Source organism: Jaculus jaculus, chromosome 4 (assembly GCF_020740685.1).
Source record: "Jaculus jaculus isolate mJacJac1 chromosome 4, mJacJac1.mat.Y.cur, whole genome shotgun sequence".
NCBI classification, from domain to species: Eukaryota; Metazoa; Chordata; class Mammalia; order Rodentia; family Dipodidae; genus Jaculus; species Jaculus jaculus.
Window position 1 is genome coordinate 69,976,267 of NC_059105.1, and position 27,518 is coordinate 70,003,784.

At 45.9% G+C, this 27,518-nt stretch overlaps 1 protein-coding gene across 1 annotated transcript in view; it reads left to right on the forward strand.

Annotated features, from left to right (window-relative positions):
- The first annotated feature begins 2,794 nt into the window (after positions 1 to 2,794).
- Lrp2 (LDL receptor related protein 2) overlaps positions 2,795 to 27,518 on the forward strand; it is a 180,505-nt gene continuing 155,781 nt past the window's right edge. The window contains exon 1 of the mRNA XM_045147772.1: positions 2,795 to 2,913. Within this exon, the coding sequence (XP_045003707.1) occupies positions 2,835 to 2,913 (79 nt within the window). The 5' untranslated portion in view covers positions 2,795 to 2,834. The remainder of the gene's footprint in view (positions 2,914 to 27,518) is intronic.

Here is a 27,518-nt window from a genome sequence, read left to right on the forward strand (position 1 = left end):
GGTTCATAATAGAAACAAATGCCTGAAAACATTTCGTACAATTTAATGTTGAGACGAATGAGTAGAATAATGCAGATAAGCAAAAAGGAATATCAAGGGAAGCAGCTAGCATAGATTCGCTAGCGAAGTTGACTTTTCAGCACTTTTCTCTGTCCCTCTGTAAAGTCCTATAGACATACACGGAGCTAGAAGCGTGGACAATAAATGACAATAAATGACACTTTTGCACACGAGGGAAATGATGCTGCTTTCCATCACAATCTGCCCTCCCAGATGCTGGTCCACAGACTTAATCCTCCAAATGCAGCTACAAGCATCCATCCTCAAGTCCAAGCTGCCCTAGGCAAACACGCGTGGCCCCGGGGCTGTTTCCTAGAGTCACGAATTTGGGATTACACTGAGACAATATAGTTTTCTTTTTTGGTGGAGGACAGTACGAGGAAGCATGGCAAATACTTCGTTAGCGGTCTCCCCGCCCCCCCCCCCCCCGTGCCTACCCTCGACTGTCCCCCCTTCTCCTTTCCCCTTTCGGCGTTATTGTAGGATTAAGAGCGGTCGGCCCCATACACAAACGCAGCTGGCCAGGACGGTCAGCTCGAGCCCCGCTGTGCAACCACGTCAGGAATTCCAGTAAGTTGGTAACAGTGGAGCACAAAGAAAACAACAATGAGGAAAACCCTTCAGCGCAGAAAGGAATGTTTGGAGCCCGGGCCGCTACGGTGAAAGGACACACACACACCCACACACACACACGCACGCACACACACGCACGCACACACACGCACGCGCACACACGCTCGCGCCTGCGCATCCACGCGCGCTCTGCACGCGGTCCCCCCGCCCACCTGCCCCCTCCAGCGCGCGTCTCTTTGTCGCTCGGAGGTGCCGTGCGCTCGCGCTCCGGGGACGCAGGGCCGCAGTGCCCGGGCATCGAACCCGCGTGACCCCGGCGCAGTCTCGTACCATCGCTCCGGCCTCCTCCGGGAACCGGCATAAATCACCCGCGGAGACTGGAGCGCAGCATCGCGCTCCCTTCGTCTTCGCTTTCCTCCTCCTACTCAGGTCATCCCCGGACTCTCCAGCGCCCCTCCCCGAACCTCGCCCCCCCCCCCAAAAAAAAAACTCTCTCCACGGTGGCGCCGCGCGGCAGGGGGCAAATAGAGAGTTCCAGTGACTTTAGTAGAGCACAGAACGCTGCACTGCGCGGTCAAGAAATGACCACCCCCCACAACATGCCCTTTTAAAAGTCTTTAACTTTTCTGTGTCTAGTTCTGTCTCCTTAAAGTCACACGTCCTCCCACCCCAAGCTGCGTCAGCCTCCAAATCACTCCCCGCACCCCCCCCCCCCCAGGCAGCCTCGAGATCCAAACTGATAGGGTCAGGAGAAAACCAGACTGTGCATGCTGGGGGCCAGAGAAGACCGCAATCATTGGCAGGGTGTCACCCCTGGGAGTGGGAAACCAAGGCACCTTGTCTGGTACCACGTGGGGCGCAGAGTCCCTGGGTCACACACAGCCTCTGGCTGAGCGTAGAACTCCAGGGACCGGAGCTGCTTCAGGGGGTCCCGGCAGAAGATTGGGGAGCCACACGCGGCCCGGAAGCAGCTCCTCCTCCTGGGGGGCTTCTCCGCAACGGCAAGGCGTTCTGAGCGCGTCTTCTGTCCGCGCTCTGCTGTCGCGCAAAGCCCGCCCCGGCTCCCAGCGGCGCGTGCGAGGTCCACGCCGGGCTCTGGTCCACCTGTTCCAGGGGGGTGGGTTGTGGAGCGGTGGGGTTCCCGGGACCCTCTCGTGTTTCATCAACCGCCACTCGCATAAGCGAGAAGACGTCCGTTCTTTTCACTCGTGATTCACGACGAACAGAAATGCAAAACTCGCGATTTGGCCACCTGTAGACGTGGCGCGCGAGAAAGGACAGACCTCGTGTCCTCCGTAGCGCTCAAAGCGCTTAACTGCCCCCCCCCCCCACACACAATCGCCCACAAGCGATCCCATCTGAGCAACCTGCACCCACTCTGGGCAAAGCAGGTCCCCAGGAAGCCTAGAAAGTTCGGTCTGGGGTCATCATGAAGGTCACGGATCTCCCCAGCCCGCCGTGTGCTCTGCCTTTTCCCTGACTCTCTACTCTCCTTTTTTTCTTGCCATCGTTCTTTCTTGCTTTTGTTTCCTTCCCCACCTCTTATTTCTCTTTCCCTTCACCACTTCTTGACTCCCCCCCCCCTCGCGCCCCCGCCTTTCTCCATTCCTTCCCATCGCAAATGAAATTTGTACGGCTGCGAACGTGGCGGATTTCTCCGTGGTCCGCCTAGCCTTGTCTGCGTCCCGCGGACAAACTCCAGAGGCCGCACATGCCCGCGCGCGTGTGTGTCAGTGATTGTGCCAGGGACCGAGTGTGACCGTGGAGTGGGAGAGCACGGGTGTGTGTGAGGGGGGACGCGTGATGCGGTGCCGCCCCCGCGTGCGTGAGCGCACCGAGGAGTGCGCGCGCGTGTGGACAGCGCATGGGAGCGCGCATGTGTTCGAATGCCCACTGCTCCCGGCGCAGCAAAGTGCAGGGGGCGGGCCAGGCGGCAGGGGGCCTGTCCCGCTGGATTCCCGCATGCTAGTTCCGGGGCGGTCGGGTCTAAAGGGCTTTATGCGCAGTCTGGAGGGTGGGGACTGGCGCGGGTAGAAAACGGGATGCCTGGGACGTCGGGGCAGTCTCTCTGCCGCTAGAGGCGAGCAGAGGTGCGGAGCGAGAGGAGCGATCGCAAGCGGAGCAGCTGCTCCACCCTCCCCCGTGCCACGCGCGCCCACCTCCCGGGGAAGGAGCGCCGAGGTCCCGGGACCGTCGCGGGGATGGAGCGCCGGACCCCGGCGGCATGCACGCTGCTGCTGCTGGCGCTCGCTGCCTGCCTAGCGCTAGTCCGTGGCCAAGGTAAGCTGCGCCGGGTCCCCAGAGCTGCCCGCGGGGCGCCGTCGGGGGCAGGGCTGAGTCGGCGGGGCAGGGGCAAGGGCTGGCGCGGGAGCCCGGGAATCCCGGGCAGCGGTGCCGGAGCTGCTCCCGCCGGGACGCTCGGGTTCTCCCGCGAGCCCCTTCCGCTGCCCGGTCCCCGGAGCGCCGCAGCCGCCAACTGCGGACCGCGGCCTCGCGGGTTTCGGTGACAGCGCACCCCACGACAGCCGGCTCTTTGTTCCCACGGGCACTGCCCTGACCCTCGTGGAGCTGGAAGCGGGACTGAGGGTCTTTTGCAGGTGGTGCCCAGGCTTCTCGCCGGGCCGGTGGTCCGGTCCTCGGAGCCGAGCGCAGCCGTCCACCTGCAGCGCCCCGCGCGGGAGAGTGCGTCCGTGCTCGTGCCCGGGGCCGCGCGCCAGGGACCCCTCCCATCCCCGGCAAAACTCGGTCCCGCCGTGACCCCCAAGAGACCGCATCTCATGATACAGATCATTTACGAGCCAAGATAAGTCCAGGAGGTGGGATTGGCCGAGAGAGCCACTGATAAACTCGACTATTTTCTTAAAGGCTTTTCCTTTTCAAGCCGGACTGGAGGCTTTTGTGTGGATGAATGAGGCTCGTTTGCTCCGCCCGAGTTTTGGGCTCTAATGCAGAAACTTTCTAGAATGGCTTTCAACTTCTCTCAAGTTGTAGGGGTTAGTTTTTTTTTTTTTTTTTTAAACAACAACAATAATCAAAAACAAACAGGGAAAGTGGGAAGAAAAAAAAAACTGTTGAGAAATTAAAACATTAAGGGGAGGAGAGGAAAAGACAAGTTGAGAGGTTGAAAGGAATGGAGGAGAGGGAGAGAGGGAATGAATATATGAATGGGAAGGCGAGGAGAACCCGCGAGCTCTATCCCTGGCTTTGCGTTGCTAGGTAGCAGCCGGGAGCTGCGTGTGACCGACCACCAGACAGACAGAGCGGACGCTGCTGCCACCGCGGGGACTAATCTGTCTGTGGGGATAGGGTAGTCCCCCCTTTCCCCTCCTGCTCTTTCCCGTAGGACAACTTAATTGCTGTACAATAAAAATGAAACCTCTATTGTTGCAGGATTAGCCAAAGCAATAAATTGATTTCCCTGGATCACATATTGGGATTGATGGGTGGGCACTGGAAGCCCCCATTTATGGAGGAGAGAGGGGAGGGCTTGTGGATGGTCTGCTGCATGTATTCAAATGGTTAATCTGCTTTCTCCCCCCCCCCCCCATTCTTAGCCTAAGCTCCTTAGAGGAAATCCAGTAAGTAATTATACAGCTACTCATAGCAGCGCCCATTGCAGACTTCCTGGGAAGTTTGGGAAGGCCGACAAACTCCACTGCTCATGCAAATATATCTTTGGAAGGGAGGGAAGGCCAGAGGAGAGCATTAATGCATTAATAATTCTTTTGAACCTCTTTCCTCAATATTAGAAACCGAAAAGGGATTTGTGTGTGTACATGCGCATGCTTAGAAATATTTATGTATGTATATGTATGTATATATAACCATATATATTTATATAGTGCCAAATATAGTCCACGTGTTTAGTGGATGTTTCTGTGGTTGCCTGCAGAAAAAACAAAAACAAAAACAAAACTTAGTCAGGCTTGGTGGTGCAAGCCTTTTAATCCCAGCAGTCAGGGGACAAAAGTAGGTGGGTTGTTGTGAGTTCAAGGCCACCCTGAGACTACATAGTGAATTCCGAGTCAGCCTACGCTAGAGCACAACCCTATTTTGAAAAACCAAAAATAAACAAACAAATAAATAAATAAATTCTGGTATTGTGATCTATCTACTGATGTATCTTTACCACTAAACTAATATTCTTTGTCCTGGGTTGATGATTTAGTCACTAAACAACTTGTACCTAGTCTTCTAGGTACATGGCCATAGTAGCATAGCACATGTAAATGTGGCGGGCCCTGTCCTAAGTACTTCCTTAAAAGACCCATTTAATTTACCTTTTTAAAAACATTTTTTTTTAATTTTTTTTTTTTATATATTTACTTGAGAGCGACAGACACAGAGAGAAAGACAGATAGAGGGAGAGAGAGAGAATGGGTGTGCCAGGGCTTCCAGCCTCTGCAAACGAACTCCAGACGCGTGCGCCCCCTTGTGCATCTGGCTAACGTGGGACCTGGGGAACCGAGCCTCAAACCCGGGTCCTTAGGCTTCACAGGCAAGCGCTCAAACGCTAAGCCATCTCTCCAGCCCTAAAAACATTTTTAATTATTAGAGAAGGAGTGGGCGCTCCAGGGCCTCTAGCCTCTCACTGCAAATGAAGCTGACACATATGCCACCATGTGCGTCTGGCCTACATGGGTTCTGGGGAATGGCGCCTGGGCTCTTAGGCTTCACAGGCAAGTGTCTTAACCACTAAGTCATCTCTCCAGCATTTTATTTTTATTTATTTATTTATTTATTTTTGAGATAGGGTTTCACTCTAGCCCAGGTTGGCCTCGAACTCACAGTGGTCCTACCTCTACGTCCCAGCCTTGCACTACTTCTTGCATCTGGCTTTTGAACTCTGGGCCAGCAGACTTTGCAAGCAAGTGTCTTTAGTAGCTGACCCATTCCGGCCACCTTCCCCCGATAAGCCAGGGTCACCTATATAACTCAGACTGGCCTTGGCATCGCTCTAGCCCAGCCTGTACTAACTCCTGATTCGCTTCCTGCCTCCTCCTGGGATAGGAGTGTGCCATCACATCTGGCCGGACAGCTTAGATCCTTAACTGCAAAACTGATGAGAAAAGAGTGCTTTTCAGGATATTTTATGAGCTTAAATAAATTATGTAAAATACTTATCTTAAGATAAACTAATAACTTTATTTTTCAACACTTAAAGTAACACACACTTGCTTATTGTTCCTATTTCTAATTTGTAGTGCATGTAGAAAAGTCTTAGTGTATATTTTTCACTACTAGCAGTTTTTTGGATTCCTAGGTTCTAGAATATATTCTGGTATTTTTGACAAAATAGTATTGACCTTAAAGTGCCTGTGTCAATTTAATAAAAACTTTTTAACTTAAAAAATTAATTAATTTATTTGCAAGCGGGGGGGGGGTGGGAAGAAGAGAGGGAGAGAGGAGACTGAGAGACTGTGCACCAGGGCTTCCAGCCACTGCAGACACACTCTAGACACATGTGCCACTTTGTGCATCTGGCTTTATGTGGGTACTTAATCTCTGAAGGCAAGTACACCTTAACCATTGAGCCATCACTCTAGCCTCAATTTAATGGAAACTTTAGTGATGGGAGGGAAATATTAGGTATCAGTTGATCTGTATATTTTACAGATAGGTGGTCAACCAGGAAGGAGGAGAGAAGACCTATAAGGGGTAAAAGGGAAGAATTAACTACCTGGCCTAAGGACATGTAGTCAAACAGAGCTCAAATCTAAATCTGAGCCTCTTATTCCTTGTTTTTGCACTTGACCACTTTAGATACAGTCCTTTGCACGTCCCCACCCCATTTGGTTGAGGAGATTTTTAGATTCCTTTCAGGTAATCCTAACTTATCAATGCAGGAAAGAATGACAGGTAGATGACCCTGATGAGACCCTAAAGAGATTGGATGTGCCTCATCTTCAAGCCACAGGGGAATTCTTTCATGGGTTCCAGCAGCCCACGGACTGCATGCTTTCAGCCTTGTCTAGAACATAAGCCACATCAAGGCCTCCGTTCCTCGAGACCATACCTAACCCCCAGATCCATTTTTCAAATTCTTGTGCCATCAAAGCACATTCCTGAGGCTCTTTGGGTTTTGTAGTGCAGACTGCTACAGGGCTAAAGTTTTAGTCTTACTCAAGGGAATTATTAGCCCCTGGTTAATCATTGTCCATATTCTCTAACAGGCCCTCTGAGGACACTGGCAAAGCATATTTTTTTTAAAAAATTAAGATTTTTATTATACTTTATACTAGATGTTCTCCCTGTGCTACTAGAAATACTGTCATACTGGCTTTGGGCTTTCTGATAGGTCTTAGTAGCTACAACAGGGTAATCAGAAGTTAGAAGGTGCTTATGAAAGACTTATTTGTTTATAGATAAATTCTTTCTTTTTTAAATACTATTTTATCTTTATTTATTTATTTGAGAGAGAGATAGAGAATGGGTGTGCCAGGGCCTGTAGCCACTGCAAACAAACGAACTCCAGATGCATGTGCCCATTATGCATCTGGCTTACGTGGGTCCTGGAGAGTCAGATCTGGGTCCTTTGGTTTTGCAGGCAAGTGCCTTAACCATCTCTCCAGCCATATCTTCTTCTTCTTCTTTTTTTTTTTTTTAAGTAGGGTCTCACTTTAGCCCAGTCTGCCCTGGACTTCGCTATGTAGACTCAGGGAGGCCTAGAACTCACAGTAATCCTAGATCTTCCTACCTCTGCTTCCCGAGTGCTGGTATTAAAGTGCCACCACACCTGGTTGTTTGTAGAAAAATTCTCTAGCCAAGGATGGCCTTGTCCCTCTTGTCTCTACTTAGTGGTGGGATTATAGATGTGCACCACTGGCATTTATTTATTTATTTATTTTATTATTATTTTTTCTGGGCATCAAACCCAGAGACTTGGGCTTGTTATGTAAGCTACCTCTGAGTTACATCCCTACCCATGGATGACTGAATTGAAAATAAAGGGTGTCAAGCATGGTTTTGTACCCATAATCCTAACACTTGGGAAGTAGAGGCAGGTTGATCAGGAGTTCATGTGTGGCTTTGGCTATATAGAGAGTTACAGGCCTCCACCAGCATGGTCTGCTTGTGACTGTTCTTTTTTAAAATATTTTATTTTTATTTATTTGACAGAGAAAAAGAGGAAGAAAGAGAGGGAGAGAGAGAATGGGCATGCCAGGGCCCCAGCAACTGCAAATGAAACTCCAGATGAGTGTGCCCCCTTGTGCATCTGGCTTACGTGGGCCCTAGGGAATTGAACCTGGATCCTTTGGCTTTGCAGACAAACGCCTTAACTGCTAAGCCATCCCTCCAGCCCAAGACTGTTCTTTCAAATCCCTTGCCCACTCCCCCTCCTCCAAAAAATACAAGCCAAAGGAATCAGACTCAGTGTAAAAAAGCTAAAAAGACACTGTGAAGCCCTATTCTAGAATGGGGAAAGTGGGTTTAATGGAATAGTCTTTGGTATAATTCTTATTAACTTTGTGATCTTGATGAAGTAACAAGAATTGCTGTACTCAGGAGGCAGAGGTAGGAGGATTGCCATGTGTTCAAGGCCACTCTGAGACTGCATAGTGAATTCCAGTCAACCTGAGCTAGAGTGAAGACCCTACCTTGAAAAACAAAACAAAACAAATTGCTGTTATGCTGGTAATTCTACATTTGTGAGTGTTAGTTAAGCCCATACAGTGCTAGTGAGCCAATACTGTCAGTACTACTTGGCTGAAGGTGAACTACAGAGTCACACAATGCGCTGCATGCACTTGTAAGGTTCTGAGATAGGGATTCCCTGATGCCTAGCTACCCCTCCCAGGAGCTCTCTGCCTTGAGCATTGGACTTTGTTTTGTTTTGTTTTTTTTCTTGGGTTTTTCAAGGTCGAGTCTCACTCTAGCCCAAGCTGACCTGGAATTCACTCTGTAGTCTCAGGGTGGCCTCGAACTCACTGGGATCCTCCTACCTTCTGCCTCCCAAGTACTGGGGTTATGTGCATTAACATGCCTGGCAGAGGTTGCCATTATTTTTATTTTTATTTGAGAGCAAGTAAGAGGCAGGTAGAGATAGAGATAAGGGTGGGGGGAGAGAGAGAGAGAAAATTAGAGAGAGAGGGAGGGAGAGAATGGGTACGCCAGACCCTCTAGCCACTGCAAACGAACTCCAGACATGTATGGCACCTTGTGCATCTGGCTTATGTGGATATTGGGAAATTGTACTTGGATCCTTAGGCTTAGCATCGTAACTGCTAAGCTATCACTCCAGCCCAAGATTGCCATTTTTAGAGGCAGAAATAATCATATTGGCAATTTCATTTTGTTCAACCTAATATAAAATAGAGATGTAACCATGTCATCCAATTTTGTTGTTCTCTTTTCTTGATCCTGAGATGACTTAATTCTCAAACATGTCCTTTGTGAGACTTGTAAAATGGTATAAAATGACTGTCAGTGATTTGGGATTATGGCCAATAGGAAAAAAAAAAAAAGAGCTTTTATCTTCACTGTTCCCAGCAAATCTCAGTTGCATCTCAAGAGCTTTACTTAGCTGTCAGCTGCTTGTCATGTGCTATGTGTGGATGGACCTCAGGGAAATTAGTAAAGCTATGGAGAGAATGGTAAGTAGAAGCTGAGCTGCAAGTTAGATATACCTGAGCAGATAAAATTGACTTGTGATTTTCATTTTGTATGTGATGACAGACTTGAAAAGCCTAATTTCTCAAGAGCTTGCAGTCCTGGAATAACTCTTCAGTTGAAGGGAGAAAATTATTAAACATTGTAAAAGACATGGTGTTCCATAATCATGGAATCGTGTTTCAACCTTAACTTCAGAGGGAGGAGAGAAGAAAGAAGGACTTGTAGAAAATCCATTTACAGTCTAAAGTTTTCTTATTCGGAACATGTGATGGGTGGGAAAGTTTGAAAAATGAGCTGAGAAATCAAGCTATAAGAATTCTTCATTCTTCTTTATGAATCTAGGACTTGGTCCTTTTCCCAGACACTTGACCTGGACTGTGAGGATGAGATGGAAAGAAAGAAAAGAGGAGTTTGGAGGCAGGTTAGAATGCCTCTGTGGAGGCAGAAGACATCTTGGTGCATATCTAGGAGTCTCTAGTACTTAGGGATTTCCACCAAAAACAGTAGGACATCTGTGTTCTTTCATGCCTTACTTGATTCAGATATGCCAAACTCATTTTTAGTGGCAGATGCCAAGACAATGGAAACTTCATCATTCCTAAACTAAGATGGTTTACTTTTGTATTTGGAACTTATAATTTAAAACAACAATGAAACATAAGGAAACAAATGTGGTTTTCCCCCCAAATGACAGATTGGACAAGCTGAAATTTCACTTTGAAATCTAAGTACTGAGCTGGGCATGGTGGTGCACACCTTTAATCCCAGCACTCAGGAGGCAGAGGTAGGAGGATCACCGTGAGTTCGAGGCCACCCTGAGACTACATTGTGAATTGCAGGTCAGCCTGAGCTACAGTGAGATGCTACCTCCTCAAAAAGAAAAAAAAAAAAAATTATATTTATACACTCTTGGTTATTAGCCCTCAGGTCTTGCCTGACCCCAAGGTTGTAGGAACAGTGAGAAATGAACAAAAGGAAATAGAATTATCATTCTCTGTATTGAAAAGCCAGTATCACCATGGATACAATGACTTGTTTTTGTCCATGTCTTCATCTAAGTTTGTAAATAACACCCAAAGGTCTCAAGCTTATATGCCATCAGCCAGTAATATGATGACTCCTCCTTACTTTGAAAATAGTCCTTTATTCAATTATATACTTGTTTATTTTTATTTGTTGGTTTTTTGAAGTAGGGTCTCTCTTTGGTCTAGGCTGACCTGGAATTAACTATGTAGTCTCAGGGTGGCCTAGAACTGATGAAGATCCTCCTACCTCTGCCTCCCAAGTACTGGGATTAAAGGCGTGTGCCACCATGCCTGGTGATTTTTAAAAATAGTTTATTTCAGAGGGAGAGAGAAGCAGATCTAGAGAGAAAGAATGGGTGTGCCAAGGCTTCTAGTCGCTGTAGATGAACTCCAGATGCATGTCCACCCTGTGGAACTGGATAATGTGGGTACTGGGGAATCAAACCTGGGTCCTTGGGCTTTGCAGGCAAACACCTTAACTGTTAAGCCATCTCTCTAGCCCCTGACTTTGAGATGCCTTTTTTTTTTTTTTTTTTTGAGGTAGGGTCTCACTTTAGCTCGAGCTGACCTGGAATTCATTATGTAGTCTCAAGGTGGCCTCGAACTCTTGGCAGTCCTCCTACCTCTGCCTCCCGAGTACTGGGATTAAAGGTGTGTGCCACCATGTCTGGCCAGCCTCTGACTTTGAAATCTTGGTATGCCTCCTGCCTCAGCCCCTCCTGAGTGCTGGGATTATAGGCATGTGTTACCATGCCTAGCAATATAGTTGACAATGAAAACATTTCACAATGAAAACATTTGATCTGAAATAGGTCAATCTTACCTACATTTTAACTTTGCTAAAAGGGAGGAGAAAAATATTAGCATGAACTTCCACACTGGTTTAGTTTTGATGTGGTACCGATTGTGGAAGGTACTTTTAATAACTAAAGAACCCAGCTCATGCTGCTCCTGAAAGTAAAAAAACCTGAGGTGAGGGCTCTTGTTTCCTTTCTTCGTGTTTTTCCTCACTTTGCTCCCTCTCTAGTTTTCAGCTTTTTCAGTGTGACTGCCAGGGCAAAGGGGGCTACAGGTTTCCATGACCAAATCTAGTTCTTCTCTTCTTTTCCCTCTCTCCCTTCTTTCCTTCCTTCCCTGCCTGGTCTCATTCTAGAGTCCCATCTGTCCTGGAAGCCACCATGTAGCCCAGGTTGGCCTCAAACTTATGGCAATCCTCCTGCCTCAGGATCCTAAGTGCTGAGATTACAGGGGCGCAACTTAGGTCTAGATGATTTTGACAGTTTTCTTACCATCGCGATGCTTTGTCCTCCCCCAACCCCGCTCTCTCACTCACAATAGTAGCTATAGCAGCTGTCTTCTAAGATCAGTCAGATCACAGCACGCACTATTCAAAGGTACTGGTATTTTCTGGAACCTACAAGTTGGGATGTCTAGAAATGGACACTGAGACAGAGCTTGGAGAACAAAATGATTATTAAGATCAACGCGTGTGAAAGGAAAGAGAAATCAGAAGGGGCAGGAAAAGAACTTAGGCTGTCACAAGCCCCAGGACACCTTGTAGAGGCTTTGGAGCAAGCGTTGCTTTTCAGTGTTGAGTGAGGCTGAACGCGGTTGCGGCTGACTGTAGGTAGAAAGTCCTTAAAGGCCGGTCCTGTTTCGAAGGTGCTTGGCCAGCTATACCATCCGTCCTTACACTGGCCTACCACACTAACCACCTGGTCTCCCCATCACCTCCGGATTCCGTCCACAGTGCTGCAGGCGCAGTGATAATTCTTGTTCTGCAGCAACATAGCTTTCTGGAACTCTTCCTGAGTAGTCTGTGAATGACTTACTTTCTTGTTGGCTGCAGGTGTCTGCTCATAGGTCACCTTGCCAGAGTCTTTCTGGTTGAATTTTTCCATTACATGTCTCACCACCTGACAGTAGATGTATTGTTACTAACTAGTTACTTTCTTGTATTGTCTTCCCTGAGACATATATTCCACAAGGCAGGGGTTTTCATTTCTGCCACATGACTTTATCCCTGGGGTTCAGAATGGGGCTTATGGGTTGAATGAATCAATGCATGGATGTGACCATGTATGATATAAAGAATTAGCATCTTAAATAGCTGAGTATGGAGGCACACATGACCAATCCCTTTAATACCTCATGGCAGTCAAGATTCTGATGGAAAAAAAAAAAAATTGCTGTCCTTATCGAAGCAAGCAGCTTAGCAATGCTGTTTCTCTCCATTTGACTCTCTGTACTTTCTGCTTCTCCCTGTACCCCCAATTCACCTCACTGGCTACCCCCAGTGCATCTGAGAGCAGCCTCTTTTTTTTGTGTGGGGGAGGGAGGTTTCAAGGCTGGGTCTCACTCTAGCCCAGGCTGACTGGGCACTCAACACTGTAGTCCCAGGCTGGCCTCTATGTAGTTTCAGGCTGGCCTTGAACTCATGGCAATTCTCCTACCTCCGACTCCCGAGTGCTGGGATTAAAGACGTGCCACCACGCCCAGCTCCAGCTTGTTTTTTTAACTTCTACCTTTATCCTGTGAGAATTCCCCTCTATATACAAAATGAATCATTCTGCCATTTTTTTTTAATGATAGCCTTGATATGGTAGCTTTTATAAAATAAGCCAAACGTTTGTCACATTATGTTAGTGGATTGCAAGTCTGTATTTAAACAGCATAAAAGAAAACTATCTGAGCATGGAACAATGAAAACGGACCCATGAGACAGGAGGCCCTCTCTGAAGAGGGGAGTTATATCCCAACACAGAGAAGCAGCTGGTGGGAGAACCTCACAGGCCTTGTTGGGGGCACTCATGAGCCTTGTTCCCGATGCATGAAGGAAAGTGGGCCCCGGGCTGTGGCTGTTTGTCCTGGGGACCCGCTCTTCCTCGCCTCAATCCATTATCCCGAGGATTCCATATGTAACAAGTAGGTTGCAGGCAGAGAAAAGATTTAGTTATATTTGAGCATAGGTAAGGAAGTTGGGGCATGAACTAAAATAATGACTAAGCTTTCAAGTGCTTTCTGTGTTGCTGGTGTGGTCCTCTGGTTTTCCTGTATTGGCTTACCTGCTTCACTTCGAGCACAGATGTGTAAAAGGGCCTGGGCAAGACAGGTCAGCTGCTAAAAGCCATCTAGTTGCTGAGTGGTGGAACCAAGATCCGAGCCTGGAACAATTATTCTTACATGCTGTCACCACAGATAAGTAAGAAAGTGGAAGATAGTTCTGCTGTTGCTAGTCAAACAAACCCTTATTTAATATCTCAATGTGACTAAGGGGACTCTCACCTTAGAGACTGGTGCCTTCTCAGATCAACTTGTGGACATTTTGGTGTAACTTTTGGCAGTTCCTTTACATAGTCAGTATGTGTTGTTGGAGGACCTTGCAATGCTCAGGGATGTGGTACCAGGTGCTACAGATTCCCTTGACATAGGCCTGGTCCCAGACAAATCTGTGTAGCAAAGAAAGAGACAATGGGCGCACCAGGGCCTCCAGCCACTGCAAATGAACTCCAGATGAATGTGCTACTATGTGCATCTGGCTTACATGGGACCTGGAGAATCGAATCTGGGTCCTTGGGCTTCTCAGGCTAGTGTCTTAACTGCTGAGCCATCTCTGCAGCCCAGCCTTCCTTCCCTTTTTTCCATATTGGGTAGGTTCTCTTGCTTGCTTGGTTCCTCTTACACTATTTACTATTCTGTTAGCTAGGAGCTTCCTTTTCTTTTATTGAGGATTTTTTTTCAAGGTAGGGACTTGTTCTAGCCCAGGCTGACCTGGAATTCACTATGTAGTCTCAGGATGGCCTTGAACTCATGGCGATCCTCTTAACTCTGCCTCCCAAGTGCTGGGATTAAAGGCGTGTGACACCATACCTGGCTAAGGATTTTAAATAGGTGAGCGTAAGTATAGTTGGAGCATAATCCCCTATTACTTTTTTTTGGATGAGTCTCTTATGATTCATTTATTTATTTTTAATTTTATTTGAGTGAGAGAAACAGGGAGAGAGAATGTGAATGTGTGCATCAGGGCCTTCAGCCACTGCAAATGAACTCCAGATGCATGCGCCCCCTTGTTCATCTGCCTTATGTGGGTCCTGGGGAATAGATTCTGGGTCCTTTGGCTTCACAGGCAAATGCCTTAACCACTAAGCCATTTCTCCAGCACCCCTTAATTTTTTGTATCTCCCTCTCCTACTGACCCCTACTGCAAAATCCCTCTTCTTTTCAAGTAGTCTCTCCCCGCCCCTCTCTGTGTGTGTTTTATGAGGTAGGGTTTTGCCCTTGACCTGGAATTCACTATGTAGTCTCAGGGTGCCGCTTTGATGTTTTTGTGCCCACCTTCCTTATCTATGACAAAATGTTGAAGGGCTCAGTGTTGTGTGTGTATTATGGTGATAGAGACCTCCATCTCGAGGTCATGAACGCACCAGTTCCTACATGTCCAGAGGATAGTGTTCCACATTACCCCCCTCTGAAGCATCCTTCTTTTTTTTTCTGTCTATAATGTTCTATAAGAGAGTTTCTGCAAGTCTATGATAGAACATTTTGCCTCTTAGTATGGCTTTCTGTCTCAGTTAGCTAGACTCAAACAGGATACTTAGAAAAAATTTTCAGCTAGCTGTGGTGCTTCATATCTGCCCCAAGTTTGAGGACAAGCTGGGTTATATAATGAGCTCCAGACCAGCTTGGACTATAGGGAGAACCTGTTTCAAAACAACAAGGAAAACAGTAAAGAAAAAAGTTTGGCTCTCGAAGCTACACATTGCAAAGCTGCAAGCCTCTATATAATAAATCATTGCATGAATCTCAGTGGCTGTAAGTTTGAGAAGAGGCTCTTAGATTGAATGTAGATGCATTTGTTTTTCTAGATTATGGTTATTTGTATAGAAAACTTATTTCTTTTAAGTTAGCATATAAAGAATTTATAGATTATTAAGTGCCTCTCTTCCTCCTATCCCTCCCTCCCTCCTTTTATCATTCTTTCTTTCCTTCTTTTTATTTATATATTAAAAAAATTTTGTTTATTTATTTATTTATTTATTTGAGAGAGACAAAGAGGCAGAAAGAGAGAGAATGGGTGCACCAGGGCTTCCATCCACTGCATACGAACTCCAGATGCATGTACCCCCTTGTGCATCTGGCTTATGTGGGTCCTGGGGAATTGAACTGAGGTCCTTTGGCTTTGCAGGGAAGCACCTTAACTGCTAAGCCATCTCTCAAGCCCCTCCTTTTTGTTAATTTAAAAAATATATATATATTTATTTGCAAGCAGAGAGAGATAGAAGAGAAACAGACAGAGAGAATGAGAATAGGCACACCAGGGCTTCCAGTCACTGAAAACAAACTCCAGATGTATGTGCCCCCTTGTGCATCTGGCTTATGTGGATACTGGGGAATCCATCCTGGGTCCTTAGGATTCCTAGGCAAGCATCTTAACTGCTAAACCATCTCTCCAGCCTTCTTTCTTTCCTCCCTCTCTTCCTTCTTTCTTTCATTATTTTTATTTATTTATTTATTTTAGATAGAGAGAGAATGGGTATGCCAGGGCCTCTAGCCACTGCAAAAGAACTCCAGATGCATGTGCCACCTTGTACACCTGGCTTACATGGGACCTGGAGAATCGAACCTGAGTCCTTAGGCTTTGCAGACTAGTGCCTTAACTGCTAAGCCATCTCTCCAGTCCACTCCCCTCCCCTCGCTTTCCTTCCCCTCCCCTTCCCTTCCTTACTTTTTCTCTCTGTCTCTCTCTTTCTTTCTTTCTTCTTTTTCAAGACAGGTCTCACTGTAGTCTCCTACCTCACCCTCCCCAGTGCTGAGACTAAAACACGTTCCACACCACACCTGGCTAAGATGATTAATTTTTATGTTCAAAGATCCTGATAGTTTTCTACAATGCTTTGACACAAAACTTCACTTCTTCCCTAATATCTGGTGCACTGAAGTGTTGAAAAAATTTGCTAAGTAATCACTGGAAGCTGGATTCTTTGAAAAACAAAACGTGTGGCTTAAAGATTGAACCTGCTAACTAGAAGACGGTGAAAGTTTGATGCCGCTCACTGTAAATAATTAAGCCCAATAATACAGACAAGAGAGAACACGATGCGCTAAGAAGGATCCAGAGTATTGACCACTTTCATTGCTGTAAGGGAAGTCAAAGGCTCTGTAACAAGTGCAGATCAGGGATGTGTGTGACAAAATCTCACCGTAATCTACAATTATTTTTCAAGCACTTAGAAGTGACAGAGGGGATGTGAAAGAGAAGAGGGGTGTAGTTTAATATGACCCTCATGCTCTTTAGGAGGTCAAATGTGACTCAGTGACCTGAAACTTGGGTTCCCTCCACAGCCTTCTTGCTGCATTGGCGCATGGTACTCAGTTCAGTTGGCTGCTCTGTTTATTTTAAAGAGAGGCAGTGGAACCACTCATTGAAAACTGGGTAGACAGGAAACACATAGGCTGTATTTCTGTTTTGTTTTCTTACACTACTTGCTTGCTTGGCTCGCCACGTGTTTGTGGGAGGGTGTTCAAATATTTTTATTTATTTGAGAGAGAAGGGGGGGGAGGGAGGGAGGGAGAGAAGCAGAGAGAGTCAAAGAAAGAATAGGCACAATAGGGCCTCCAGCTTCTGCAAACGGCCTGCAGACACAGCTTGTGCATCTGGCTTATGTGAGCCCTGGGGAATTGAACCTAGGTCCTTTGGCTTTGCAGGCAAGTGCCTGAACCATTAAGCCATCTCTCCAGCCCCCTATTTCTATATAAATATGCCTATGTGTGACATATTCATGATGACTACCACAGTCAGAATTACAATTCAAACCCTGCCCCATTCCCTTGTACTGTTCCTTTTTACATAGTCACCCCTCCAGTAGTTTTAAGTTCCTTTTCTGAAAATTCACTTTTCTACATGTATGTCTCAATTGCCTTTCATTTGTTCATTTTTATTCAAGAAATGCTCTGTGCTCATTTTTGAAATAATTCAAAATGACATGGTTGGTAAAATTGCATGGCTGGCTTTCTTTACTATAATAGAGGAGAAACAAAAACCCTGGGAAGATGGTAGCTCTTTTGGCATAGTCATATAAGGAAAATTTTTTTTTTTTTTTACTTCAGAGATGCTTGTTGCTAGATTGGAATCTGAAAAGAAAATACACTAAAGAAATCTCTTGAAGAGGAGGATAGAGGTTTATTTTTTATTTAACAATTTACCCCTTGACACCTGGGGAATGATTAGTTGATGTTTTCAGAGAAGATTAAGTCAGTGTGGTTAATTAACTGTGGTAATCAGGTGACTTAAACCAATTAACTCCTTGTTAACAATTTCCATCAATTTTGTAAATAAATGACCAAATCAGTAAATTGTACTCCTAAGATTTATTTAGCTGATGACAGATTAGAGATATTCTAATAGTCTCATTTGAGACTCATTGAGAGTGAGACAGAGAGAGACAGAGAGACAAAGAGAAAGAGAGAGAGTGAGAGAGAGAGAGAGAGACGGATGGACAGAGGGAGAAAGGGAGGGAGAGAATGGGCACGCCAGGGTCTCTAGCCATTGCAGATGAACTCCAGATGCATTCGCCATCTTGTGCGTCTGGTTGACATGGGTCCTGGGGAATCAAACCAAGGTCCTCTGGTATTGTTGGCAAAAACCTTAATCACTAAGCCATTTCTCCAGCCCAGTTACTTTTAATATATAGATTTAAGGAAAAGTCAGTCAGACCTTGTTCCTTAATTTCAGCAATTTTTTTTTTCAAGGTAGGGTCTCACTCTAGCTCAGGCTGATCTGGAATTCACTATGGAGTCTCAGGGTGGCCTTGAACTCACAGCGATCCTCCTACCTCTGCCTCCTGAGTGCTGGGATCAAAGGCGTGCGCCACTATGGCTGGCTTCATCTTAGTACATTTTGAAGGAACAGTTTAGGGGATTGAAATCTAATAAGTAAACCTATACATGGCAGCATTAGGAAGAGACAGGTGGTATGTATTTTCCTTTGGTCAAAGTTAAAACTGTGGTAGGCATATAATATGCAATGAGGGCTGGACAGATGGCTTAGCGGTTAAGCGCTTGCCTGTGAAGCCTAAGGACCCCGGTTCGAGGCTCGGTTCCCCAGGTCCCACGTTAGCCAGATGCACAAGGGGGCGCACGTGTCTGGAGTTCATTTGCAGAGGCTGGAAGCCCTGGCGCACCCATCCTCTCTCTCTCCCTCTATCTGTCTTTCTCTCTGTGTCTGTCGCTCTCAAATAAAAAAAAAAAAATGCAATGAAGCAGCTTGGTTCCTGGCTAGAGCAAGTTTTAATATTAGGACATAAATATATATGTATTTATATATATGGAGACAGAGAGAGAGTCAGAGGAGACAGGATCTCATGTAGCACAGGCTGGTCTCAAACTTGCTATGTAGCTGAAAATATTCTTGCAATTCTGATCTTCCCACCTCTGCCTTCTGGGTGCTTAAAGTACAGGCATGTATGACATCACCTCTAACTCAGTTATATATACTAGGCCAGTGCCTACTCCCAGTCTGTTGGGGTGTATTGACTGTATTCATTTGTAGGGTTGATTACAATTTAAAAAGAGCATACAAATAGCCAGCTCAATTCTTGCCTCTCTCTCCGTAATGATGTGATTACATACAATGATGTGCTGGACCTTAAGATCTGGTCTCTAATGAAATGTTAACCAGAACTAGCACACTGCACAAGTATGTTCCATATCCTACTTCCCGAAAGATTTGGGGTACTTCAGGCTAGAAGATGTGGCCTATGGAGGACTGTGTCGCGAAGGAATATTTGATGGGTTAGTCAATCTTACATACTTGTAAAAACTTCTATGCTAAAATCCCTCCTGTTGTACAGAAAAAAATCCTGTGGCTTCCATGAAACTTTAGCAAGTAGCCCACCTAGTGGGAATGAACTGAAACCAGGGATGGAAAATTTAAATCTCTGCTTGCCAAGACAAACTTGGGCTTTTCTACTTGGGTTTTTTTTTTTTTTTTCCTTCTGCTTTTCGAGGTAGGGTCTCACTCTAGACCAGGCTGACCTGGAATTCACTGTGTAGTCTCAGGCTGGCCCGGAACTCAAAGTGATCCTCCTACCTCTGCCTCCCTAGTACTGAGTTTAAAGAAAGGCACATGGTACCATGCCGTGTATAGACCAGCCACTGCAAACAAACTCCAGATGTATGCATCACTTTGTGCATCTGGCTTATGTGGGTACAAGGCAATTGAATTCATTAGGCTTTAAGGGCAAGTGCCTTAACCACTGAGCAACCTCTCTAGCCCTTCCCTGCCTGGTTTTTTTTTTTTTTTTTTTTTGATTTTGAAGTCATTTTTACTTGTTGTGCACTCAAAAGCCTTTACTATTTTTTTGTAGGTGTTTTTTGTTTTAATTTTTAAATTTTTATTAACATTTTCCATGATTATAAAAAAATATCCCATGGTAATTCCCTCCCTCTCCACCCCCACACTTTCCCCTTTGAAATTCCATTCTCCATCATATTACCTCCCCATTACAATCATTGTACTTACATATATACAATATCAACCTATTAAGTACCCTCCTCCCTTCCTTTCTCTTCCCTTTATGTCTCCTTTTTAACTTACTGGCCTCTGCTACCAAATATTTTCCTTCTTACACAGAAGCCCAATCAGCTGTAGCTAGGATCCACTTATGAGAGAGAACATGTCCTGCCTGTTTTTTTGCCTTAACCACTGAGCAACCTCTCTAGCCCTTCCCTGCCTGTTTTTTTTTTTTTTTCCTCTTCAATATAGGGTCTCACTTTAGCTAGGCCACCTGGAATTCACTGTGCAGTCCTAGGGTGGCCTCGAACACATAGGGATCATCCTACATCTGCTTCTCAAGTGCTGGGATTCAAGGTGTGCACCACCACACCCAGCCCATTTTCTACCATTTTAGAAGCTCCCTGGCCATGCCTCCATGGCCCCTTGTACTCTCCCAAGGAACCTCGATCTAAGCAATGACCTACTGTGGACAGTTAGCCCGTGGCTGATCCTTCTCTTGTGTTGGGACACAGTGTCAATTGGATCTTGGAGATTTACCTAGTGTCTTCTTCCTCTGGGTCACTTGGCCCCTCTAATCCTTGATTTCATTGACCATACAATGGTGACCATCACCAGGAGGGAGGGAAGGATGGGAGGAAGAAGCAAAGAAGTGAGGGACTTTCAGTATTCCCTGGGAATATTGAAAGGTCACTGTGAACATGCAAGGTGCTAGCACTTGCTGAGTGAACATTTGGCCCAGCAGGGAACCTGGCACCAAATCACTCATAGCAGACCAGCTGCTGGTGAGGTCAGTACTACACAGCAGCTTCCATGCTGTGGCCTTTTGAAATAAAGCACTTGTCAAATTTTCTATTCATAGAAATTTGCTGGGGGGTGGGGAATGCAAAATTAAAAAGCATTATTTGTGGAGTGAGAGAGAGAATGAGTATGAATGAGAATAGGTCTGCCCTGGTCTCTTGCTACTACAAATGAACTCGACACATGGGACATAGTGTGCATCTGGCTTCATGTGAGTACTAGGGAATTGAGCCCGGGCCTTCAGGCTTTGCAAGCAAGTGCTTTTAAGTGCAGAGCCAGATTCCCAGCTTCTTTTTCTTTCTTTTTCTTTTTCTTTTTTTTCAAGGTAGGGTCTCACTCTAGCCAGGCTGACCTGGAATTCACTATGTAGTCTCAGGGTGGCCTCAAAGCTCATGGTGACCCTCCTGCCCATGCCTTTCAAGTGCTGGGATTAAAGGCATGTGCCACCACGCCTGGCCAGAATACCCATTTTAAATAGTTTTATTTATTATTTGAGAGACAGAGGCAAAACATATATATATGTACACACACACACACACACACACACACTGTGTGTGTGTGTATATATATATATATATATATATATATATATATATATATATATATATATATATATGTTATGGAGAGAGAGAATGGGCACACCAGAACCTCCAGCCACTGCAAACAAACTCCAGATACATGAGCTACCTGGCTTATGTGGGTACTGAGGAATCAAACTGTGTCCATTGGTTTTGCAGGCAAGTGCCTTAGCCGCTAAGCCATCTCTCCAGCCCGAGAATGTAGCTTTTTTTTTTTTTAAGGAGCTGAAACTTCCAGGCAGAGAGCTATTAGAAGCCAAGGCCTTGTCACTTACCTTTCTGTTCCCAAGAACCTTTGGTCCCTTACCTTGCAGGTTTTGAAGACACAGATGCAATGCCACATTGTGGAGAGCTTCAGGTTCTCAGCAGACTCTCTTTCCTTCTTGTCCTGAAGTATTTCCCATGAACTTGGCTTCATGTAGTTTGTCTTTGCCTCTGGAATCCTGAGGATAAAAATGATGGGACCATGGGACCACAGAGACTTCTTGGTTAAGCTCCCCAGAACCCACAGGTCAGATGCAAAAAATGGCCCATGCATCCAAGTTTGTTTGCAAAAGGCCCGGGTGGGCTCATTCTTCTCTCCTTACAATAAATAAATAAATAAATAAATAAATAAATAAATAAATGTGATGTCATGGGTCTAAGAGAGGCCAGTGTGCCCTCTGGTCAAGGAGAAGGATTTCCTGAGTGTACACTTGAGGATGGACGCTTGAATTTGTAAGAGCTTTTAGGTAGGGCATACAAGAATCATAGTTAAGCTGGGTCTGGTGGAACACGCCTTTAATCCCAGCATTTGGGAGGCAGAAGCAGGAAGACTGCAGAGAGTTTGAGGCCACCCTGAGACTACATAGTGAATTCCAGGTCAGCTGGGTTAGAGTGGGACCCTACTTCAAAGAGAAAAAAAAAAAGAAAACAATCATCATCATAGTCAATGATAGAGGTTTTCTCTTCTAAGAACCCCTTTTTGGACAAGGTGTGCTGGTGCAGGCCTGTCCTCTCGACACACGGGAACCTAGTGCTGGAGGATTGGGAATTTGAGGCTAGCCTGGGCTATATCATGAGAATCTGTATCTCATACAAAACAAAATCAGGCTGCTATGATTTAATGAAATTATAAGGTCACCGCGAAGTTGTATTGGCGAATGACAGCTAGCTCTGGCTAATGATCATAGAATGATCACTAGGCATTTATTACATCAGCATTTGCTGAGACCCTGTTGTGCCAGGAACTGTGCTATGCACAGATGGTGAGTTATTATGCCAAGGGAGGTTTGAGAGCAGAGCAAGGGGATGGTGAAGCCCTGTCGGCACAGGGGTGAAGGGCTAAAGGAGAACCCACAGCTGGGCTATTTGGACTGTGCCTCAAAGGAGGGTTTGGCATGGATGCTGGAGATGACAGAGCAATATGGAGGAGGATTTCATCTGACAAGCTAGACGTTTGATACCTGTGAGGAAATATAAGCTGGGAAGCACAATGGTCAGGTTTTCTTTCATTTTATGAGGATATTCTTTTTTTTATTCAATTTTTAAAATTTATTATGTTTTTTATTAACATCCTCCATGATTGTAAACAATATCCCATGTTAATGCCCTCCCTCCCCCCACTTTCCTCTTTGAAACTCTGTTCTCCATCATATCCCCTCCCCCTCCCAATCAGTCTCTCTTTTATTTTGATGTCATGATCTTTTCCTCTTCTTATGATGGTCTTGTGTAGGTAGTGTCAGGCACTGTGAGGTCATGGATATCTAGGCCATTTTGTGTCTGAGGGAGCACGTTGTAAGGAGTCCTACCCTTCCTTTGGCTCTTATATTCTTTCTGCTACCTCTTCTGCAACAGACCCTGAGCCTTGGAAGGTGTGATAGAGATATTTCAGTGCTGAGCACCCCTCTGTCACTTCTTCCCAGCACCATGATGCCTTCTGAGTCGTCCCAAGGTCACTGCTATCTGAAAAGAGAAGGCTCTATTACAGAAGTGAGAGTAGCATTAATATAAGGGTATGAACATTAAGAGAAGTGCTTACTGGGCAGTTTGATGAGCATAGTATATACTTTTAGCCATACAGCAGCAGACATCACACCCCTAGGGCTCATGACTACCCCTGTTTTATGTTTTCAGTATCAGGGATGTATTCCCTCCCATGCAGTGGACCTCCAGTCAAATTAGAGGGCAGTTGGTTTCCAGCATGACAAACATGCCACTATTGCACCCACTGGCTCATTTGACCTGGCTGGCAAAATAATAAGGCTCGCATTGTCTACTGTTGGGTATCTTCACTGATGATTTCTGTCTCTCCCATTGAACTGCATTCAGCATGGCTTCTTCCAGCTTTCTGTCAGCTGGTCTACATGGAGGAGGTTATCAGCTCAGCTCCAGCAGGATTTCTCAGTGATCTTGTAGCCCAAGTATGTGGAGTCTTCAGCCATAGGGTCTTACCATCTATTCCTCTGGGAATCCAGGGACGGCAAAGGCCTGTAAATGTTTTGGGGGCATCAGGGACCTCCCTGGCCAACAATTTACTGGAAGGTGTCCCATCCCTGGCACTGAAAATTTTCTAGTAACAATCTGTGGCTCCTGAGTGTTCCATTGTCCAAAAAAGTAGGTTTCCATATGATTTATTTATATCCTCTTAGATTTCGATAAGCCCTCCCTCCACCTTTCCTTTACTCAATCTCTTCCCCAGACCTCATTTTGGGCCTTTTCACCCCCACTAATCTATTCTTCTACTTACATATACACAATACCATCCTGTTAAATACCTCCCTCCCTCCCTTCCCTTCTCTTTATATCTCTTTGCTAGCTCACTGGCCTTTGCTACTGAGTTTTCTTCCTACTCACACAGAGGTCCAATCATCTTTAGCTAGGATCCACATATGAGAGAGAACTTGCGACGTTTGGCTTTCTGTGCCTGGGTTACCTCACTTCGTATAATCCTTTCTAGATCCATCCATTTTCCTGTAAATTTGAAAATGTCATTTTTCTTTACTGCTGAGTAGAGGATACTATTTTCTATAAGAAAGCTAGAAGATTCCTTGCTGGTGATAGGCAATGCGTGTTGATTTTCAGTGTGTGGACCTGGAGACTATGAGGAGGGGAAGAGTTGCCATGGAATGTCGAGAAAACCTTTGTGTTGCTCATGGATAATTTGTACTGTTTTGACAGTATGTTTCATTTATAGGAATGTTAACCATGCCTTTTCAAGGCATCTCTGCATTAATTACAGTTATAAATACTCAATAGTATTTCCTGGAATCTTATCTGGAACAGTTCTGGAATATTGATTCTGTCATGGTGTGATATCTTCTCTGGTTTAGTTCATTGATGCCTAGTAGGTTCAGCTTCCTTGTGCAGGGGCGGGGGGGGCACCTGGGGACAAAATGGCCTAAGTGTTACCACTATTATTTATTCATTTACCTCTTTTCTTTTCTCTTTGGTTTTTCAAGGTAGGGTCTCACTCTAGCTCAGGCTGACCTGGAAATCCCTCTGTAGTCTCAGGGTGGCCTTGAACTCACAGCGATCCTCCTAATTCTGTTTCCTGAGTGCTGGGATTCAAGGCCTGTGCCACCATGCCCGGTTTACTTTTGGTTTTTTGAGGTAGGGAGCCCTAGTGCCCCATTGCATCCCAGGCACGCACGACCATGTCCAGCTTGCCCAGCGAGAGCTTTGACTCTCTTGAATCTCTCCCCGGCCCCAGCCAGACTTGCGTTAGGGCCGACAAGGTTTTGTTTTTTTCTTTTCTTCTTTTTGGTGTTTCAAGGTAGGGTCTCCCTCTAGCTCAGGCTGACCTGCAATTCACTATGTACTCTCAGTGTGGCCTCGAACTCCTATCTCTCTGCCTTAGCACTATTATTTAATGGTAGTGCATAGGGATCTCAACTAGTTTCAGTAACGAGGACAATATACTTCAATGAATGCTCCATGCTCCAATGTCAGTGGTTCTCCTGTTAAGAGCCCATCTTCATTGACTGGGAGTGAGTAGAGGCAGGAAGGGATGAAACTGGTTTTGAGGTCATTTCTGAAACTGGCACATGCCTAGCATACAGTGACCACCCTATTTATTACCATCCAGCAAAGTGGGTTGTTGTCTCTCTCTCTCTTTTTTTTTTTCCCCTCACAGAGGATCTTTATTTATATAGCAAAAAAGAAAGTGTAAATCACTCCTGGGACGCACTCTCTCTGTCTATATAACAACTTGTAGAAAAAACAGAGGCCCTGCTCTGGCCCGTTCTTGTGTGCCATGACCTTGGGGGCCAGAGTCCTAGGAGCATGAGTCTGTCTGAAGTATGCATTACATCTTCCTGGTACCCCAGGCCAGTCACCGTGGCCACCTCGTCACCATGCCAGGGTCCGTGAGAACATGGATGACCGATATCTGCTCTGCACAAGGACGTGTTGGAGCCTGGGACATGACACACTCCTGCCAGCTGCTGTTGGTCCACGGCCAGCTGTGCTGTCCCCATGTGGCTGTTTAGGCAGCCATGCCCTCAACATGGGCAGAGAGCCACCACAGAGGTCCCGCTGTCCAGGATGTCTCCTCAGGCTTCCGGGTCCATCTCTTCATCATCCAGGCAGGACCCTGTGTTATCTACCCAGACTGCCCACCTGAAGTACCATGCCCTTTGTGGTTGGGGGCATGATGGGGATGTTGGGCACATCCGGGTTCTTGCCTCACAGCATGAGGGCCTCATTGTAGCTGCTGCTGCACATCTTTTTTGCACAATTTTTGAGGTAGGGTCTCACTGCAGCCCAGCCTGGCCTGGAATTCACTCTTTATTCTCAGGGTGGTCTTGAACTCATGGCAGTCCTCCTACCTCTGCCCCCTCCTCCCCAGTGCTGGGATGAAAGGCGTGTGCCCCACGTCCAGCTTAGCACATCTTAAAGCAGACTTGAGGGGAAGCTCCATGCTGGCAGGGGAAAACGATGACATGAGCAGAGGGTGGACATCACTTCCTGGCCAACATCAGATGGACAACAGGAACAGGAGAGTGTGCCCCGTTACTGTGTCTTTGAATATGAGGTTTGGCCCGCGTCCTGCATAATTAATTGCATTGCTGTTATCTCCACCTCATCTGTTCTCTCGATTTTGTAACTTTTGCTGAACATGTACCCAATTTACTAAGTTAAATTCATGAATTATGTATGAGAGGAACAGGAGAACTCATGTGTTTTTGAAGTCTATTGTTAAATATCAGTACGTACCTTTTAGGAACATTTCTACCAACTCTGTAGAATGTTGGCAAGCTACCACCTCTAAGTATGGAACGTGTTTGACCCTTGTGTAAATTAGGATGGCTTTGTGGCTTGGGAGGAACTCTTCTTGGATGGAGAAACAGTTGGTACTCTGTACACACCTGGTAGTTGGGCTGACACCATGGAGGCATCCCGTGGCTTTAGTGGGTATCAGATATCTTGCAGATCTGTTCTTCTGGTTCTTTTTTTAAAAAACCCACATAACTGGGAATCTGCCCCAAGCACAACCCTTATAATTTGAAGGTATGTGTTAGTGATAAAGTGATGAAGGACATGACTTTCCTTTTTTATTTGAAATTTTATTTATTTGCACATGTGTGTATGTACATGGGTGTGCCAGGTTCTCTTGCCACTCCAAGTGAATGCCAGATGCTTGTGCCACTTTTTGCATCTGGATTTAAGGCAGGCTTAGCATGCAAGTATCTTTAACCATTGAGCAATCTCCCCTGCCCCAGAGCATGGCTTTCTTGAAGCGCATTGCCCTTTCCTGCTCTGTGTTCAGTTCCAGTTCCTTTCCTCTGTGAGGCAGCACCTCCTGAGACCCACACTATTGTTTAAATGTCTCTCCCTCCAAACCGCCATTCTCGGACTCCACTGCGTGTTATGGTCTCCTCTCTTCTTGAACTTACCAACACACCATGCATTATTTATGCATGATTTAAAAAAAAATCTCTTCTACAATAGAGTCACAGTACTAAGAGCCATGCATGCCTTCTTAGGTCTCATAGTGCCAGGCATAAGCAAGATCTCCAGAAATTTCTGCCTAATGGAGGGTTAAAAGACTGATTTGGGGTGGCAATGCCATTCTCTCTGTTATACAGGGAGGTGATGGAATGCTGTACTCTAAACTTCTTTGCCATTGAAGAGGGGACTTTGGCATGGACAAGACATTGACTTCTTACACGGGCAGCAGTAGAAGGGCATTCAGGCCCCATGTTCCTGATCAGTCTCCTAGTGGTGGGTTCCTCATTGCCCCAAATGGCTGCTGTAGCCATAGCCCACTGCATCTTTTCTCTGCATCTTTTGTTGGAGGAAAAAGAAGAGCGTGCATTATCCCTTTAAAGGAGACGATATTTTTGTTAAATTTTTATGTGTGTGGGGAGGAGGCTA